At 51.1% G+C, this 16479-nt stretch overlaps 1 protein-coding gene across 4 annotated transcripts in view; it reads right to left on the minus strand.

Annotated features, from left to right (window-relative positions):
- Window positions 1–2230: 2230 nt before the first annotated feature.
- The window catches only part of FAM107A (family with sequence similarity 107 member A), a 68941-nt gene continuing 54692 nt past the window's right edge, over window positions 2231–16479 (minus strand). The window contains exons 2-5 of one of the 4 annotated variants that reach the window (XM_079114446.1): window positions 11366–11407; window positions 5474–5648; window positions 3298–3454; window positions 2235–2847 (exon numbers count right to left, since the gene is read on the minus strand). In XM_079114446.1, the coding sequence (XP_078970572.1) occupies window positions 2752–2847; window positions 3298–3454; window positions 5474–5643 (423 nt within the window). In that variant the 5' untranslated portion in view covers window positions 5644–5648; window positions 11366–11407 and the 3' untranslated portion in view covers window positions 2235–2751. Of the gene's footprint in view, window positions 2848–3297; window positions 3455–5473; window positions 5649–11365; window positions 11509–16479 lie in introns of those variants that run through there. The other 3 variants (XM_079114445.1, XM_079114448.1, XM_079114447.1) reach the window with 3 other exon arrangements.

The following is a 16479-nucleotide window of genomic DNA, read 5'->3' on the forward strand; positions in this document are numbered from 1 at the left end:
GCATTGGCTTGGTCAAATGATGATAGATTTACATCTCTCTGATTCTCTTGGCCTTTCTTTCATGCAGCAAAAATGGCTGCTGTAGCTCCCGGTATCCTAGCCTCAATCAAGGCAGGAAAAAGAGAAGGGCAAGGGGAAGGAATCTGCTATGCCTCTTTTGATCAGAAAAGCATAAGCTTTCCCAGAAGCCCCTGCAGACTTCCATTTAAATGTTATTAGCCATACTTGGTCACAAGGGCACCCCAAGCTGCAAAGACGACTAGAACAGTGAGAATCTGGATTTATGCCCTTGTTGGTGGGAGGTGACTAGAGAGAAGGAGTTGGGACTGACCAGTGGAGAGTACAACAAGGGCATCTGCTGTGGCTCCCCTGAATGACATGGTACTTGAGGTTCCTTCTGCTTCTGGGGCTTCCTCTTCCAGAAGCACCTCTGGGGACCATGGGGTGGAACCTCAGGCATTCCCTTGGGTGATCCTATTCAATCTTTGCATGTTTGAATATCATGTAGACCCCTGAGGGTGACTTCTTGGGGGAACTGACGGTCTTATGCAGGAATCGACGCTTGAAATAACTTGATCACATTCTCGTCAAGACAGTCACATTCAGGGACATTTTTAGAGCTTGGCTTATGCACAGGCACGCACACAGGCAGCACAGCTATCCTTACGCCCCTCTGCCGGCCTCCCCCATAGAAGAAGGACAGCATCTTCAGTCACCTCAAGCCATCCAGTTAGGGTTAAGACCCGGATGAGGGGGGAAGGGAGGGGGACAGGAATGGGAAAGACAGTGGGATGAATGGGACGTCACTTTCCCATGTTCATATATGAAACACGACCCGTGAAACTCCACACCAGGTACAATCACAAGAATGGGAAGTTGTCCTCCACGTGTGTAGGATGTGTCAGAATGTGTTCTACTGTCCTAAACGTGTTCTACTGTAACTAAAAGAACAAATTAAAAAAAGGAAAAAAAAAAAAAAAAAAGACCAGGATGAACCCTTCCCTCCGTGGGTCCCACCTTGCTTCCAGCTCTCAGAGGGTGTCCCGAGGCAGCTTTGGGAGGAGGGAGAGGAGGTATTTTCTAACACAGCTCTGTCACTTTAAATGAAGGGCTTAGGAAGCCCGAGGCAGGGATTTTATTCTTTAGGGGGAAAGAAACAAGCCTGTGTTTAGTCTCTAAATCTTTAAAACTTCATAGGAACAAAAGGTTGAAATATTTGGGTCTCACGCAGGCAGTGAGAATGGGGGAATTCAGTGGAGCGGCTGCAGCTGGGGGGGGGTGGTCTCTTCACAGGACGGGCTGGACAGGGACGCTGGACAGGCCAGGCCGTACACGTGGCAGCAGGGTCTTCAAGCTACCATTTGTGCTTTGACAGGCCTGTTGGAAATCATGGCGTAGCTGCTTTCCACAAGGTCGTAGAGAAGGTGGGATTATGCTTTTTGGCGAGAACTGGGTAACGGTGTGGTCACACCAGTAAGGAACACAGTTGGCAGTTACATGCAACTCTGGCGAAAACAGCAGGCCTGTGACTAACATGACTGCTCTACCAGGCTTCCAGGGCCAGGAGTCCCAGCAGGTGGGGTGGATAAGGGACCGAGAGTCCTTGGGCTGCACAGGTGGCACTGGGAACCCCAGGGCAGAGGTCCATGGGAGCTGAATGACATTTCCAATCTGTGCACCCACCACCTCCCTGCACCTTCCAGCGTAGCTCAGGGTGGTCCTTAAACCAGCCGCCACAGCCTCACCTGGGAGCCTGTTATGTATGCAGAATCTCAGCTCCTGCCCCAGATCTACTGAATCGACTGCTTTTTATTTTTTGACGGGGGATTGAACCCAGAGGCACTTAACCACTGAGCCACATCCCCAGCCCTTTTTTGCATTTTATTTAGAGACAGGCTCTCACTAAGTTGCTGAGGCTGGCTTTGAACTCTCGGATCCTCCCGCCTCAGATTCCAGAGCCGCTGGGATGACAGGCGTGGGCCACCATGCTCAGCCCTGGAAACTGGTTTTTAAGGAGATCCCCAGTGATTAGTACGCACGGCAGTTTGTGAAGCGCTTTTCTAAACTGGGAGCAGGGACTGCTGCATCCCTGCTAGGGTTGGTCCTGAGGCCCAGGCAGGGTGGGCTGGGGAGGGGAGGAGAAGCACGGGCCTGGGCGGAGCTGGCAAACCCTAAGAGGCCGCCTCGGTTGGAACCCTTCCCTCACCACGCTGACCTCCTGGGGCTGTCCTGTCCAGCTCACCACGGGCTGGATCAGCCTTTCTCCGCCAGTGGCTTTTCAAACAGGTGTTCCCCAAGCTAAGCTCTGCTTAGCTGCTGCTCACCTGACCTCAGGTGAAACCGCAGGCAGAACTGTTCTACACCTAGGAGGAGCTGGGCTGCTCCCCGTGGGGCCTTCGGGTCTCCGGGTGAGAAGTCCTGGGTGGAGTGAAGGACCTGTTAGGACACAGGGGTCCTGTCCTTCCTTTCCAATTCGGCCAGGATGGTTTCTGGTGCGGGGCTCAGACACAGGGAGGGCTGCCTTGGAGGTTTCCTGGCCGTGGATTCCTCCTGGGGCAGGAGGCAAGGATGCTCAGAAGGAAAAGTGTGGGAGCTCAGGGCCCCTAGCTTCCCAGGTGAGCCAGGCCCCTGGGGGGATTCACTTCTATGGGAGCAGGTGTGACAGTCCCGAGTAGCCAGGTGCAGAGGGCTGGAGGAGCGATCTGGGCCAGGGGTGCAGGGCGGGCCCGGCCGCCATCTCTACAGCGCCCTCTAGTCACTGCCCAGGGTGGCAATTCTCCGCAGGTTTTCCCGGACTTTGATAAACTCAGGGGCATGCTCCTCTTCCTTTTCTGGCGGCTTCTCCAGCTGAAGGAAACAGAAGAGGTGGTATGAGGTAGGTAGGGTCAGGGACTCCTGTTCTCAACAGCCATGGGGTTTGTGCCAATGGTCCTCTCCACAGAAACAACCTGCGGATTGCTTTTGCCACCAGTCTGGTCATGTGGGGGGCAGCAAGAGATTTATTTCTCCTCGTTAAGGCAGATCAAATCACTTGCCTCTGGGCCTCCTCTAAATTGGTAATATCACCTGACTCAGAGGGCAGTTTTGATCCTCAGAACTTAGCTTGTAGTATACTGGGCTGACCAAGAGGTTCAGAAAGGGAAGCCATTTATCCAAAGTCACACAGCAAGGTGGCAGAGTGAAGGCTGGGGCCATTGCCAGATTTCTGGTCCAATGTCCTTTCTGCTGACCCTCCTCCCAGGCCCAGGAGACAGCCTTGGAGAAGGCTGGGGCTGGGACTGGGTGCCCCCTACCCACCTGGTTCAGCCTCTGCTGCCGTCTCAGCAGCTCCTGTTCAAAGGGACATTGTAGCCGCTTGGCCTCCAGCTCCTCCTTCTTCTTCTTGATGAGCTGGTTCCGGCGGCGATGCTCCAGGACACGCTGCAGCTCTGGTTTACTGTCCACACCGAGGCCCCTGGGATGGGGGAAGCCGTTAGGAGAACCCCTCTCCTTCCCACCTCCCCAGTCTCAGGGCTACACCTGGTGGTGACATCAATCCCACCATGATCTCCTGCAGTTCTCCTGGCACTGAATGAAGACACCAACACAAGTGGCCGCCCCGAAGGGCCCGAGTGAGGATCTGACCCCGGCCTGCCTGACCGCAGAGCCCAGGTTTGGCATTCTTTCTTATTTTCTTAGGACAAGTTTCTAAAGGTGGAATAGCTGGGTCAGGCTTCAAAGACGGCGGGCACATATTTCCATTTGCCTCTAGAAAGGTTGTCCAGTGTCTACTTCCATCGAAAGTGTCTGAGGGCATCTCTTTCTCCCCACCATCACCAGCCAATCCTTTTTTATTTGAGAATCTGAGACACACAACATAATATCTGGTTTCATTTGCTTCCTTGATTATTAGTTACATGGAACAGCTTTGGATAGATTTACCAGCCAGCATTTCTCCTTTTGTGAATTAACTGAGCCTATTTTTGTTCATCTTTTTCTTGTGGATTATGAGATGTGAAGATATTAGTATTTTTCTGTATATATATATATACTTTTCAATATAACATATTTATATTACAAATATTTTCCCTGGTTTGTTTTTATTTTATTTTTGATTGTGGTGATGTTTGTTGACATTTAAAAGGGATGATCATGGGCTGAGGTTTTAGCTTGGTGGTAGAGAACTTGTCTAGCATGTGTGAGGTACTGGGTTCAATTCTCAGCACTGCATATAAATAAATAAAAGTCCATCAACAACTAAAAAAAAAATAAAAAGGATGATCATTCTAAAAATCAATCATAGAAAAAAGTCTCATGTTTCAATAATATGCAAAAACAAAACCAGCCCAGTATACAAAAGATTATATTTGCTAGAGTGCAGGGTTCCCACAGCTGAAACCCAGAATGGTAATCACGAGCGGCTCCAATACCAGAGCTGGCCAGCAGAGGGAGCTATGAAGACACGCTTGCCTCCGTTCTGGGACTGGAGAGTCTGGAAGTGTTTCCCAGGCCTCAGAGGGGAGCCTCAGTCTCCCTCTCCCCCACATCACATCCTTCCATTGCTGATACCTCCCAACGTCCATAGAGACACTGCATCCTCTGGGCATCGCTGTGGAAGAGACACGGGTTCTCCCACCTCCTCGGAGGGGCCTTTCTGAGGCACTGATCAGACCATGAGACCCCCCCAGAAGGTACCGCACCTCACAGTGTCTGCCCCAGCGGCACTGAGCTACCTGTTTCCTATCAGTATGCACCTGCTGTTCTTTCTGCCATCGCCCACCTCCTTGACGTCTGTTCCCGCCTGGCTTGAGCGGAGGCATCACCTCTTCCACGAAGTTATCTTGGACCCTTCTAAGGTCCCTTCCCTAGGGTCCCAGACCCTCTGCCCCTGTGGAAGCCGCATTGCCTGGTTATGTGTCCATCCTCTTCTGCCAGGGCAGGAACTGAGTCCCCTTCCTTCTTGTACCTTAGATCTGGGCACAGCGCCTGGCACACAGTATGTGTTCAGCAAATATATCTGGAGTGCCGGCATGAAGCAGGTGGCTGAGAGGGAAAATGGGGCTTTTCTTTTTTTTTTTTTTTTGGTACAGGGGATTGAACCCAGGGGCACTTAACCTCTGTGCCACATCCCCAACCCTTTTTTTTTTTGTATTTTATTTTAGAGACAAGGTCTCACTGAGTTGCTTGGGGCCTCGCTAAGTTGCTGAGGCTGGCTTTGAACTTGTGATCTTCCTGCCTCAGCCTCCCAAGTTGCTGGGGTTATGGGCGTGCATCACCGAGCTTGGTTAGAATGGGGCTTTCTGAGGTTCTTTGCTTCTCAGGGACCCACAGGGCGTTTGGACCTTCACAGTTTCTTCTGGTGAGCAACCCTCAGCCCTCCTCAGCCTCCAGGAGCCCCAGGATGCCTGCTTTCCATGAGGGGTACCTCTCAAGGGCCAGCAGGCCTGGGGAGGTGCTTGCTTGCTGGGCGCAGGCAGCCAGGCTCCATCCCCACCTTCTATGGTTCATGAGCAGCTCGCGGTGCAGCTCCTGGTGACTCCGGGAGGCCTTCACAGGGTTCAGCAGCTTCTTGGGCTTGATGAGCTCCGGGTTCCACTCTCTGTACTCTGGCCGGGCCATTAGGCCCCCGATGTCTGCCCGCTCCCTCTGGATCTCTGAGTACATCGAGGCTGTAGAGATGGACGGAGGAATTGTCAGAGTTGGGTTCATGACCCCCCATCCCTGTGGGGCATAGCCCAAGGGGCAGGATTTTTTCTCAGGTGGGTCTTGTCCACTTACCGTGAAACCCTGACCAAGCTACCTGACTTTCTTTCCCTCCCTCCCTTCCTTCCTTCCTTCCTTCCTTCCTTCCTTCCTTCCTTCCTTCCTTCCTTCCTTTTTCTTTTTTCTCGAGATCAGGAATGGAACCCAGGGGCACTTAACCACTGAGTCACATCCCCAGTCTTTTTGTATATATTATTTAGAGACAGGGTCTCACTGAGTTGCTTAGGGCCTCACTAAGTTGCTGAGGCTGGCTTTGAACTCTAAATCCTCCTGCCTCAGTCTCTTGAGCTGCTGGGATTACAGGCCTGCACAGTCATAGGATTTCTCTTCTCGTGATGCCTACTTTTATTACCAAGTTCCACTGATCCTTTAACTGAACTGTTCTCAGCTATGCCCTTTCTTCCCCATGTCCTCAGCTCTCCTCATTGGCAAACCACATTCTAATAACTACTCTGACTTCCTGGCTATTCACCCTTCCCCTAGTCCCTCTGTGTCCCAGACCCTCCAGAGCTGCATGCTTCCTCAATCACGCCATATTTAAAAGAACTAACTGTATGTTGCCAAAGTGATAAGGCAGGAAATAGAAATAAACAGTACAACTTTAGAGAAGGAGATGTCAGAATGAACGTTTGAAAAAAACATACCTTCGTACCTAGCAAAGCATTGGAAGAGGGAATTCAGTCATGTGGCCAGATATGAAATGGGAACACAAAACCAAGAGTTCCTCCATAATAGAACGACCAGTGAGAAAGTTCATAATAATTAAGAAGTTGTGGATTCCATTAATGTTTGACCTCCTATAATCTTCTGGGTTCTGTGGCAGACACTGGACATGCAGAGGGGCACTGGGCAAGCAAGGTCCCCACTCTCACAGAGCCAGCACCATGAGGGAGACGGGGAACAGCACTCACATGCAAACCAATGAGAACTGTTATAGATGCTGAAACAGGCAGGCTCCATAGAGTTCAGTGAAGGCCTATCTCTAGCCAGGTGCAGGGGAGGGCCTCTCTGAGGAGGTGACATTTAAAATCTGACAGTTGAAATGGAAGGGGGAGGCTGTCTGGGGCCTGGTGAATAGTGTGTGTGACTCATGCACCTTGAACAAGCCGGGTCTGTTCAGGGAGCACAAAGACACTGTGTCTGGGGTGGGGTGAGCGCGGCAGAGAGTTTCGAGAGAGGGTGGACGGGTGGGTTTAAGTCTGGGAGAAATCGTGCATCTAATTCGATTTTTAAAAGGTCATTCTGGCTGCTCTGTGGAGAAAACTGTCAGCAGGTTTTGGGGATTTTTTTTTTTTTTTTTTCTTTATGACTTTGGTTTCCTTCATTTCCAGTGGGCAGTCTCTGTCCCTCTCTGTCCTCTGACTGGCCATAGGTCACCAGAAGTCAGGGTGGGGTGACTGCTGCAGGATCAGGTCTCAAGCTGGCAGGAAAGCTCAGTGTACAGGGTCACCCTTCAAAGAGGGGCCTTGTCAGGAGGATCGTGAGTTCAAAGCCAGCCTCAGCAACTTAGCGGGGCCCTAAGAAACTCAGTGAGACTCTGTCTCTAAATAAAATGTAAAAAAGGGCTGGGAATGTGGCTCAGTGGTTAAGCACCTCTGGGTTTGATCCTTAGTACCAAAAAAAGCAGGAACTTTGTTTGGTCTAGCCTGTTGTAGCTCCCTTGAGATTCCTAAGACATCTCAAACAAGTGGCCCTGCATTTTTATTTGACACTGGGTCCTGCAAATGATGTAGTCACTCCTACACCCAAGGTCCCATCGGTGGCCATCCCTGGCTCAAGGATCTGCTCCAGACCCTCTCCCCTCTTCAGATTAAATCACTGGTGTGGTAGGTAAGCAGGGGCCCCCAAGGATGTGGCTGGTTCTTTAGCCCAGAGCTGCAGCTGGGGAAATCTGCCTTTGCCTCTCAGATTGCCGAATCAGGCAAAGAAAATGGGGAGAGCTGTGTACACAGCAGTGTCAGGGGTGGGAAGGGGTATGCTAGGAACCCCTGGGTTTAAGAGCCGCAGAGCCAGCCTTCTCACCTTTTAATTTAATTAAATGAGACCTCTATGAAAAAGAGGCTTACACAGATCTGTCAGTAAAGAGGCCTCTCTCCCAGGGGTGCTTTACCACTGAGCCACATCTCTAGCCCTTTCTATATTTTATTTAGAAACAGGATCTCAATAAGTTGCTTAGGGCCTCACTATGTTGCTGAGACTGATTTTGAACTTGTGATCCTCCTGCCTCAGCCTCCAAACCTTGGGATTATAAGCAAACGCCACCACACCCGGCTAAAAGAGGCCTTCTGGAAAGAAGCCTTGGGGTCTTGTCGTGTACCACCTTGACTTACTGTAAGGGCAGACTTGGGACCAACACTGAGTCCTCATCGCTGTGCTATGTTTTTGCCACGCGCTGTACAAGGACAAAGCACAAGAAAGTGTAGACTGTCCTGGGAGTCAATTGGGCCTCTTGAGATCTGGGGTCATTCCCAAAGTTGCCGGGGTCTCTGGAGAGATTGGACACCAGGGGGTCAGTGGCATGATGGGACAAAGGGCTGAGGTCATCTCTAAAGAGCAAAAGGTGAAGGAGCCATTCAGACCCGGATTGGAATCTCAGCTCTGTCCGTTCTTAGTCTAGGGCAAGTTTACCTACCTACCCTCTGGATCTGCGGTCTGAAAACTATACCCTTTGGCCCAAAACCCACCATCGGGGAACACGGCCACATCCACTCAGCACTTACAGCCAATGGCTGCTTTCCTGCTACAACAGCAGAGTCAAGGTGGGACAGTTGCTCTGACTTTAATTGACTTGGGACCAACTTGGCCTTTGAGATTTTTGGGGGGGGGGGTGGCCGTAATGGGGATTGAATGCAGCGTCACTGAGCCACATCCCCAGCCCTATTTTGTATTTTATTTAGAGACGAGGTCTCACTGAGTTGCTTAGCACCTCACTTTTGCTGGGGCTGGCTTTGAACTTGTGATCCTCCTGCCTCAGTCTCCTGAGCCGCTGGTATGACAGGTGTGAGCCACCGAGCCGGGTGGCCTTTGAGATTTTTTTTTTAATCCCCAGGTGATTCCAATAGTCAGCCATCTTTGCAAATCATGAAGTTGAACAAAGAAACCAAAGCAACCAAGCTTCTCCGTGTTGGCCCGAGTCCTTGAGAGCAGGTCTGATGAGAGCACATTTCTGAGCAGTGGTGTGAAATGGTCTGCAGAGGTCTTCAACCTCTGGGGACCATCCTCTGTAGAATCGTGCTGGCTGTACATTGATGAACTCAAGGGCTGGGCAAGGGAGCCAGTAGGTGACAGCTTAACGGAGTGTCTTGCATGAGTATAAAATGGGCAAATAATTGTCACTTAATATGCAGAGTGTGCCGCTGACCTCGTCTTGGAAGAGGTGGGTCAGAGGAGAGACAGGAGCACCTGGCTTGCTTCTTTCCTGGTTCTGCTGATGTCCCAAGAGGTCCACGCAGCTCTTTGCTGAGGCTCTGCGGTACATCAGCCCTATACCAGGCAGGGCTCATCCAGGAACCCTAACTCCCAGGGAGAGCTCACCAGGCTGCTGGGGTGGGCACGTTAATGTTAGGGTGGCAGCTTTGAAGCCAGACACTGGTGCCCTCCTGGGCACCATTAAAGAGAGGGACAGAAGGGGGCTGTACTGATGGGATTCCAGGTCCTCGAGGCCCCAGGCTCCCTAAGGTCTTGCTGTCCCCTCTATCTGCCTCTCCTCTCCCCTGAGGTTCTGTTATGTCTCTGATGGCATCAGTTATAACAAATGACATATAGACCGGTAAATCAACATGGTTAAAGCAGAAGTTTCAGAAGAGACAGGTTTGAATCATGCTGGCAAACTTTCCTGGCTGAGTGACCTCAGGCAAATGGCTTGACCTCTCTGGGCCTCTATACAGGGGGGATAATGGCAATACCTACTCACAGGGCTGTTTGGAGGGTGAAATGATATAATGTGCATGTTGTGTGTAGCCCAGTGCTTTCCTGAAGGGGTCTTGTGATGGACATTTAGTTTGGTTCTTATAATCAGCCTGCATCCTAGGCGAGAAAAATCAAGGCTCAGTGAGGCAAATAAATGGTGGAGGCAGGATCTTTGGGCTCCAAACTCTGACTTCCAGGTGCAAAAGATTTTCCAGTTGAGAAAGCAGGTTTGGGTGTAGCCTAAGAAACCCCAATGCAGAAGTAATGTGAGCCCATTTTTTAGATGCTAAGGGGAGGACCGTTAGCCCACATGAAATGCAATTTTGGCTGAGGCACATCAGCTGGCCCTGGTAGCTTTTGGCTAAAGCCAGAACCCACAGGGAGGAAGGAGATGACCAGCTGGTGGCCTTCCCTCCTCGGGCTGCTGGCCAGTCTTCACTCCTCCCACCTCACACTCAGGACCTTCCTGGCTCAGCATTTAACAGGGTGGCAGGGCAGAAGAGAAGAGAGGTTTTTAAAATAACGGCTGGCAAGGGAAAAAGAAGCATTCAGTCTGAGTGACAAGCGTGGCCAAGGGATTTCCTGAGCCTTCTTGCTTCCCCCCCTTACCCCCCACAATGGACCAAGGGACCATTTTAATTTTGTCAGCCAGCAACTGAAGCCCAGTGTATCTGGAGGCACCTCCAGATTTCCTAGCAGCCTCCAGCTGACACCCAGAAGCCGTTCACCCCACTTCAGGATCTCTTGTCCATTTGGATGCAATGACTCAAGACAGACTCAAGACAGACTTCCCTTGGCCTCGGTCCATCGTAACTTCCTGATTTGTGAGGAGGTAGTCTGGTGGGCATTGGAATCCATTCTATAGCAGAGTCCTGGGCCAGACAGGGAGGGTTCTGAGTGAGAGTGGTGCACTGTGTTACCAGGCTGAGCAGGGAACAAGTACCGGCAGACCAGGTGTCCTGTCCTGCTGGCCCCGCAGTGGCCAGAGGCCAGCCACTCCACCTGGCAGGTACTTCCCACCTGCAGAGCTAAGAGAGTCACCCAAGATCTAAGCCACACAGAGACATGGGTGCTGACGCTGCTGCCAGGTCAGAAGCCACCCAGTTGGGTAGCAGTTTCAAAATGTGACATACATACAAAATCCTCTAGCACCTGACTTCTGGCCCAATCTCAGACTTGCCTTCTACTGCAACACGCTGAAGCCAAATTCACCAGAAAGGCAGGCTGGCACCATGTAAGTGACCTCTTGCCACGTGCCCTCCACCGGGCTTGGGCCCCTAGCAGCCAGATCTCATGAAATTCCCCTGACAGATGGAGGAGGGGGGATATCATGACTCCTTTGGAGACAAGACACTGGTGCTCAGAGAGGTCATCTGATTTCCCAGCTCACACAGCCAGTGAATGAAGGAACTAGAATCGGAGCCGAGCTGTCTGATGCCCCAAACTGGGTTCTCTCAATGGTGGCATCCAGCGCTCAAGCAAATCAACCCGCGTCCCCCGCCATCGCCATGCTCTGCTCTGCCCTGCCGGAGTTAGGTGAGGTTGTCCCGCGCGTTAATTCAGATTCCTCCGAGTATTCAGAAGCAAAAGGTCAACGGGAACACAGTGGCATCTGGGAGTCTATTTGTCTCCTATCCTTTCCCCAAAGAGGCTCTCCTGGCCCCCTGCCCCGACCCCACATCATTTCACCCGTGTGGGGACCCAGCCCAGGTACCTGAACTCCCAAAGCTCAGCCTCAGGGCCACCGCCGTCTCCACCTCCCCTTTCACCTCCTCCACGGACAGCACCCGCCGGACAGCAGGGCAAACAGAACAGAAGCCTCTTACTTCTGGCTCTCGGGGTCTCCCTCCGAGAAGGGAGGTCAGGAGTGGTGGCGCCGGGCTCCAGGCTCCGCCACGGGGACTGGGGAGGAGGGCCGCCTCCAAAGGGCGGTTCTTAAACCCCTGGGGATGGGAGGCGGCTGAAATGTGCCAACAAGTGAGGCAGCGCCGCATTCCTGTTTATTCTGCTATCAATAAAAAGGAACTGTCGCCGTAGCAACCCGTATTGCACTTGGTGCACGGCCACTTCCACCGCCACCCGTGTGGAACACCGTGTCCGAGCCACCCGCCGGAGAGGCACAAATAAAGGCCCATTTTGTGGGAGCGACGAGGAATAAGAAACATGCCAAGCTTTGTTCTGAAGAAGGCCGGAGGAATTTCCCCTGTTACCAGGGGGAGGGTCAGGCCCCAGTGGAGTCCAGCTCTTCGGATGGAAGGGGAAGCCAGGCTTCCTGCAGCCCTGATGGGTTTCTCAGGAGAAAAGGGCCCTTGGGGTGTCAGGGGCCAAGGGAGCGGAAAGGACACAGCACTGCGTCAGCGCTTGGTCACTCACCAAAATTTCATGCACATTCTTTACTTGAGACCCTGAACTTTTTCCAAACTTCACAGAGGAGCCAGTGGGAGAGTGTTGGGAAGGATAGATGATAGTGTCTGAGCCCAAGCAGGCTCCTGGGTCAGTCCTGGTAATCAGTGCCCCTGGGCCTTGGGGAGGGGGTGGTCCAAGTTTGTCAAAGTGGAGAATCACACAGGTGTTGGGAGATGACAGAGGAGTTGACAGGGGAGGCAGGCAGGCAGAGTTTGGCAAGTAGGGACTTCTGCAGAAAGAACTGGACTCTGTACCCTCTGAGGGCAGGGCCCCAGCCTGGAGCTCCGTGCCTGGTGGAATCTGAGCCGTGAGTATTGGCCCAAGGAGAACACGTGAGTGTGAAAATAAAGCACAACAGCCAGGCACGGTGGCGCACACCTGTCATCCCAGTAGCCCAGGAGGCTGAGGCAGGAGGATCATATGTTCAAAGCCAGCCTCAGCAACTTAGTGAGGCCCTAAGCAACTCAGTGAGACTCTGTCTCTAAATAAAACATAAAAAGGGCTGTGGATGTGGTTCAGTGGTTAAGCATCTGTGAGTTCAATCCCTAGTACCAGAAAAAAAAGCACTCTGCAGGGCCCAAGTTCAACCTGAGTGCTCACAGATAATGGAGGCCTTCTCCTCATTTCACAATTGGCTTTCACTTGAAAATCTGGAATTTTTCAAGCCTTTGGCACTGTCCTCGGTCCCCCAGTGAGGTAACTGGCATCCACCGGTTAAACTGGGCCTTCGCCCCAGCCTTATTTTCTCAATCTTGGTTGGCTGGAAGGCAATGAGGCACAGACACACATCAAAAAATTGAATAGAGGCATTTGAAATGCAGTTTTGTGTTCTCTCTGGCTTGTATTTTTTTGTTTATTTAACAAACACCAAACACTTTTTTTTTTTTTGGTGCCAGGGATTGAACCTAGGGGCACTTAACCACTGAGCCACATCCTCAGCCTGTTTTTGTGTTTTATTTAGAGACAGGGTCTCGCTGAGTTGCTTAGGGCTTACTAAGTTGCTGAGGCTGGCTTCGAACTTACAGTTCTGCCTCAGCCTCCTGAGCCCCTGGGATCACAGGTGTGCACCACTGCTCTGGGCTAACGAACACTCTTGAGTTCCTGTTGTATCCCTGTTACCGTTCCAAGTGCTGGGAATACAGTGTGAAGGAGACAGTCAGTATTCCTGTCCTCGGGGAACCCACATTCAAGGGGAGACATGGATAATAACCAGAGTCTCTCAAGAGGACTTCCACGGTGACGCATGCTCTGTTGAGAATAACACCAGGTGAGGGAACTGCGGAGGGTGGAGGCTGAGGGAGGCTGCATCACAAGGAGTGAACCACGTGACTGTCACATGGAGGAGCCTTCCAGGGTGTGGGGACAGCTCAAGGCAAAGCCCCAGAGTGGAGTGATAGGAGAAGGCCAGTGTGGCCGCAGTGTTGGTGCAGAGGGCATGGGAGGCTGGGTCAAGGCAGGGAGGCCAGGTCGAGGCAGGGAGGCCACGGCAGGTCATGCCCAGCCGACCATTCTGGGGCCACCGAAACTTAGAGGGTCCTAACTCCTCAGGCATAAAACAATATGTGGTCCTTTATTCTTTCTAAATTCAGCTTTTCTACAAATCCTTTGACTGACAGGCTCTCCTCACTTACCACCCTGCCCTGGTTTAACGTCACTAAATTCTCGTGGGACTTTCCCTGAGTTGTGCTGCTTTGCAAATCAGTGACTGGGGATTACAGTGGCTTTCCTGAATCAATCCCAGTACCTTGGACACTTGGGGAACTAAGAGGGGTCCTGGGCCAGGGGGGACTTCTGATAGCTTCCTGTCACCGCCCAGAGAAGACAGACTCCCATAACCCAGCTCTCTCTAGGGGAGGGCACTCTGAGAGTCCCCGTGCCAGCTATGACCTCTGTGTCCAGGATGCTCGTTCCCTTTACTGGAAGATCCTGACAGCAGCCCCCGAATAAGGGAGAACCAGGGAGATTTGAGCAGGAATCCCCCAGGGCCAGGCGCCATGTTTCCTAGGCAGATGGGGCTCCTGTCCTCCTTCCGCTAAAACTCTTCTCACCATCCAGCTTGGGTGCAAACACATCAGACCTCCCCACCAGACTGCCAGCTCCAGGGCAGGGGCCTCACCTTATCCGTCTTAGAATTCCTGGCCTAGTCCCAAGGTGCTCCATAATTTCTGTTGACCCGGGGACATTGATGTCTCTGAGCCTGCGGGACACCACCCTGCTGCGTGTCTGCAAGCCTGGGTAACAGTAGGGAGATGGCAGTCCATGACCACCATTCCCAAGCTGCTCCACCAATAAGAGATGTGGCAGCATCCCACGATAGGGCTGTCAATAAGATGTCTGTTTATTGACTTGAAAGAGATGTCCCCTACATTGGTAGGAGAAAATCAAACTGCCAAATCACACGTAGTATGATCCCCCGCAACCTTTTTTTTCAGTACCAGGGATTGAACTCTGGGGTGCTCAACCCCTAAGTCGCATCCCCAGTCTTTTTATTTTATTTTTTTAAATTTTATTTTGAGACAGGGCCTCACTAAATTGCTGAGGCTAGCTTTGAACTTGTGATCCCCCTGCCTCAGCCTCCAGAGCTACTGGGATCACAGGCATGCGCCACCACACCTGGTCCCCTTTTTTTATAAGACAAAAAATTACTATGTACAAAGAGAACAAATCTAGAGGCATCTGATACTAATCTGTTAGCCAAGGTCAGTTTTAGATTCATGTGTCTCAAATATCATCACTAGATGTCATTAAAGAGGTGTGTTAAAAATGGAATTACTGGGGCATGCTCTCAGGTCGCCGTATCAGAAGCTTTGAGGGGTGGCCTAGGAATGTGGGTTTTAACATACTCCCCTGGGCACTTGTTGGTGTCAAAGAATTTGAGAACAACTCTTCTGTGGCATAAAATCACAGACCCTTATTTATTACTATATTTCTGAAATGTTTAAGGCTGATCCCCCCACAAGGGTGTATTGCTTTTGTTATGAGAAAGGAGTTATAAAGATTGAAAAATATGAGAAAAAGCAAACTTTCTCCAACAACCTCTAGCTAGTTTCAGATCCCATCTGATTCAGTTAATGTCCTTTTTTTTTTTAACCAGAGATTGATCCCAGGGGTTCTTAACCACTGAGCCACACTCCCAGCCCTTTTTTTTTGTATTTTATTTAGAGACAGGGTCTCACTGAGTTGCTTAGGGCCTTGCTAAGTTGCTGAGGCTGGCTTTGAACATATCCTCCTGGGATTACTGTGATGGGCTGACAGATCTGGCTCCATGAGAATGTTCTGGGCCAGACTCTAAGGGAAATGACTCCATTTTGCTCTGAGACTCCATGTTAGGTAGGAAATAAGCTTCTCCCATGGGAACACCCCGCCTCTGTACCCATCATCAGTTACTTAGTGCGACATGTTTAACAACACAGAATGATAATTCCTATGTAAAGAAAAATTGCTCTCTTTTGATCCCTATTGCTCCTAAACAATGCACCATGTGAACAGTGATTGTGTGGATGTTAGCAAACATTCTTTAGTTTGTACCTAGGTAAGGGTCATTTTGACCCACTTCCCCCTCTCATGAGTCGATGATCTCATGATGTTAGTTTGTAATTTTGAATCATAGCAACAGACACTTATGATTGATGTGACTTTTGGTGTAAGAACCCCTACAACCCTGTGGTTGGGGCTGTTCTCCCAATAGCCATTTTTGGGGGCCTTGTGTGAGACAGTCAGCCGGCCGGCTTAACAAAGACTCTCAAATTTGGACTTCTCAGTGGTGATCGGTCTGTTCTTAAGTTGCGCCCCATAACAATTACAGGTGTGTGCCACCACATCCGGCCATTTATGTCCATTTACAATATGGGAAAATAGAGACTTTGGAGAGAATGAGTCCACTCCAGGAAATGACGGAATCCAAGCCCCGGGTGCTGCCTCTTGCCTCTCCTTGGCCTTCCCATTCTTCTAGAAGGAAAGTATGGGGAGCCTGGGATCAGAACTCTTGCTCAGCCCACCATAAGCTGGAGAACCTAGATGACGACCTCTCTTCTTGTCCCTTTAAAGTCTGATTTCTCAGGGACCAGATAGGCCAAAAAGAGGGGGGGACAGTGAAAAACAGAGATGTGGATGGACCTTTATTTTATTCGTTTATTTTTATGTGGTGCTGAGAATCGAACCCAGGGCCTCACACGTGCTAGGCAAGCGCTCTACCACTGAACCACAATCCCAGCCCCAGAGGTGGCAATTGTGAGGGGCAGCAGGGACATTTCCTGCATTTAGTGTGGGCTAGGGCTGCGTATTGCTGGAAAAATATTCCTTAAATGGCTTTTCTTTCCTTTCTGCCCTCTTTTCTCCTAACTGAGAGGTGCTGCGAGCAGCTTACAGGGACCCACCAGCCTTGGACGAGAAGTTTCCATAGCAACTCAAAATTTCCTGTAT

Source organism: Sciurus vulgaris, assembly GCF_902686455.1.
Source record: "Sciurus vulgaris genome assembly, chromosome: 16".
NCBI classification, from domain to species: Eukaryota; Metazoa; Chordata; class Mammalia; order Rodentia; family Sciuridae; genus Sciurus; species Sciurus vulgaris.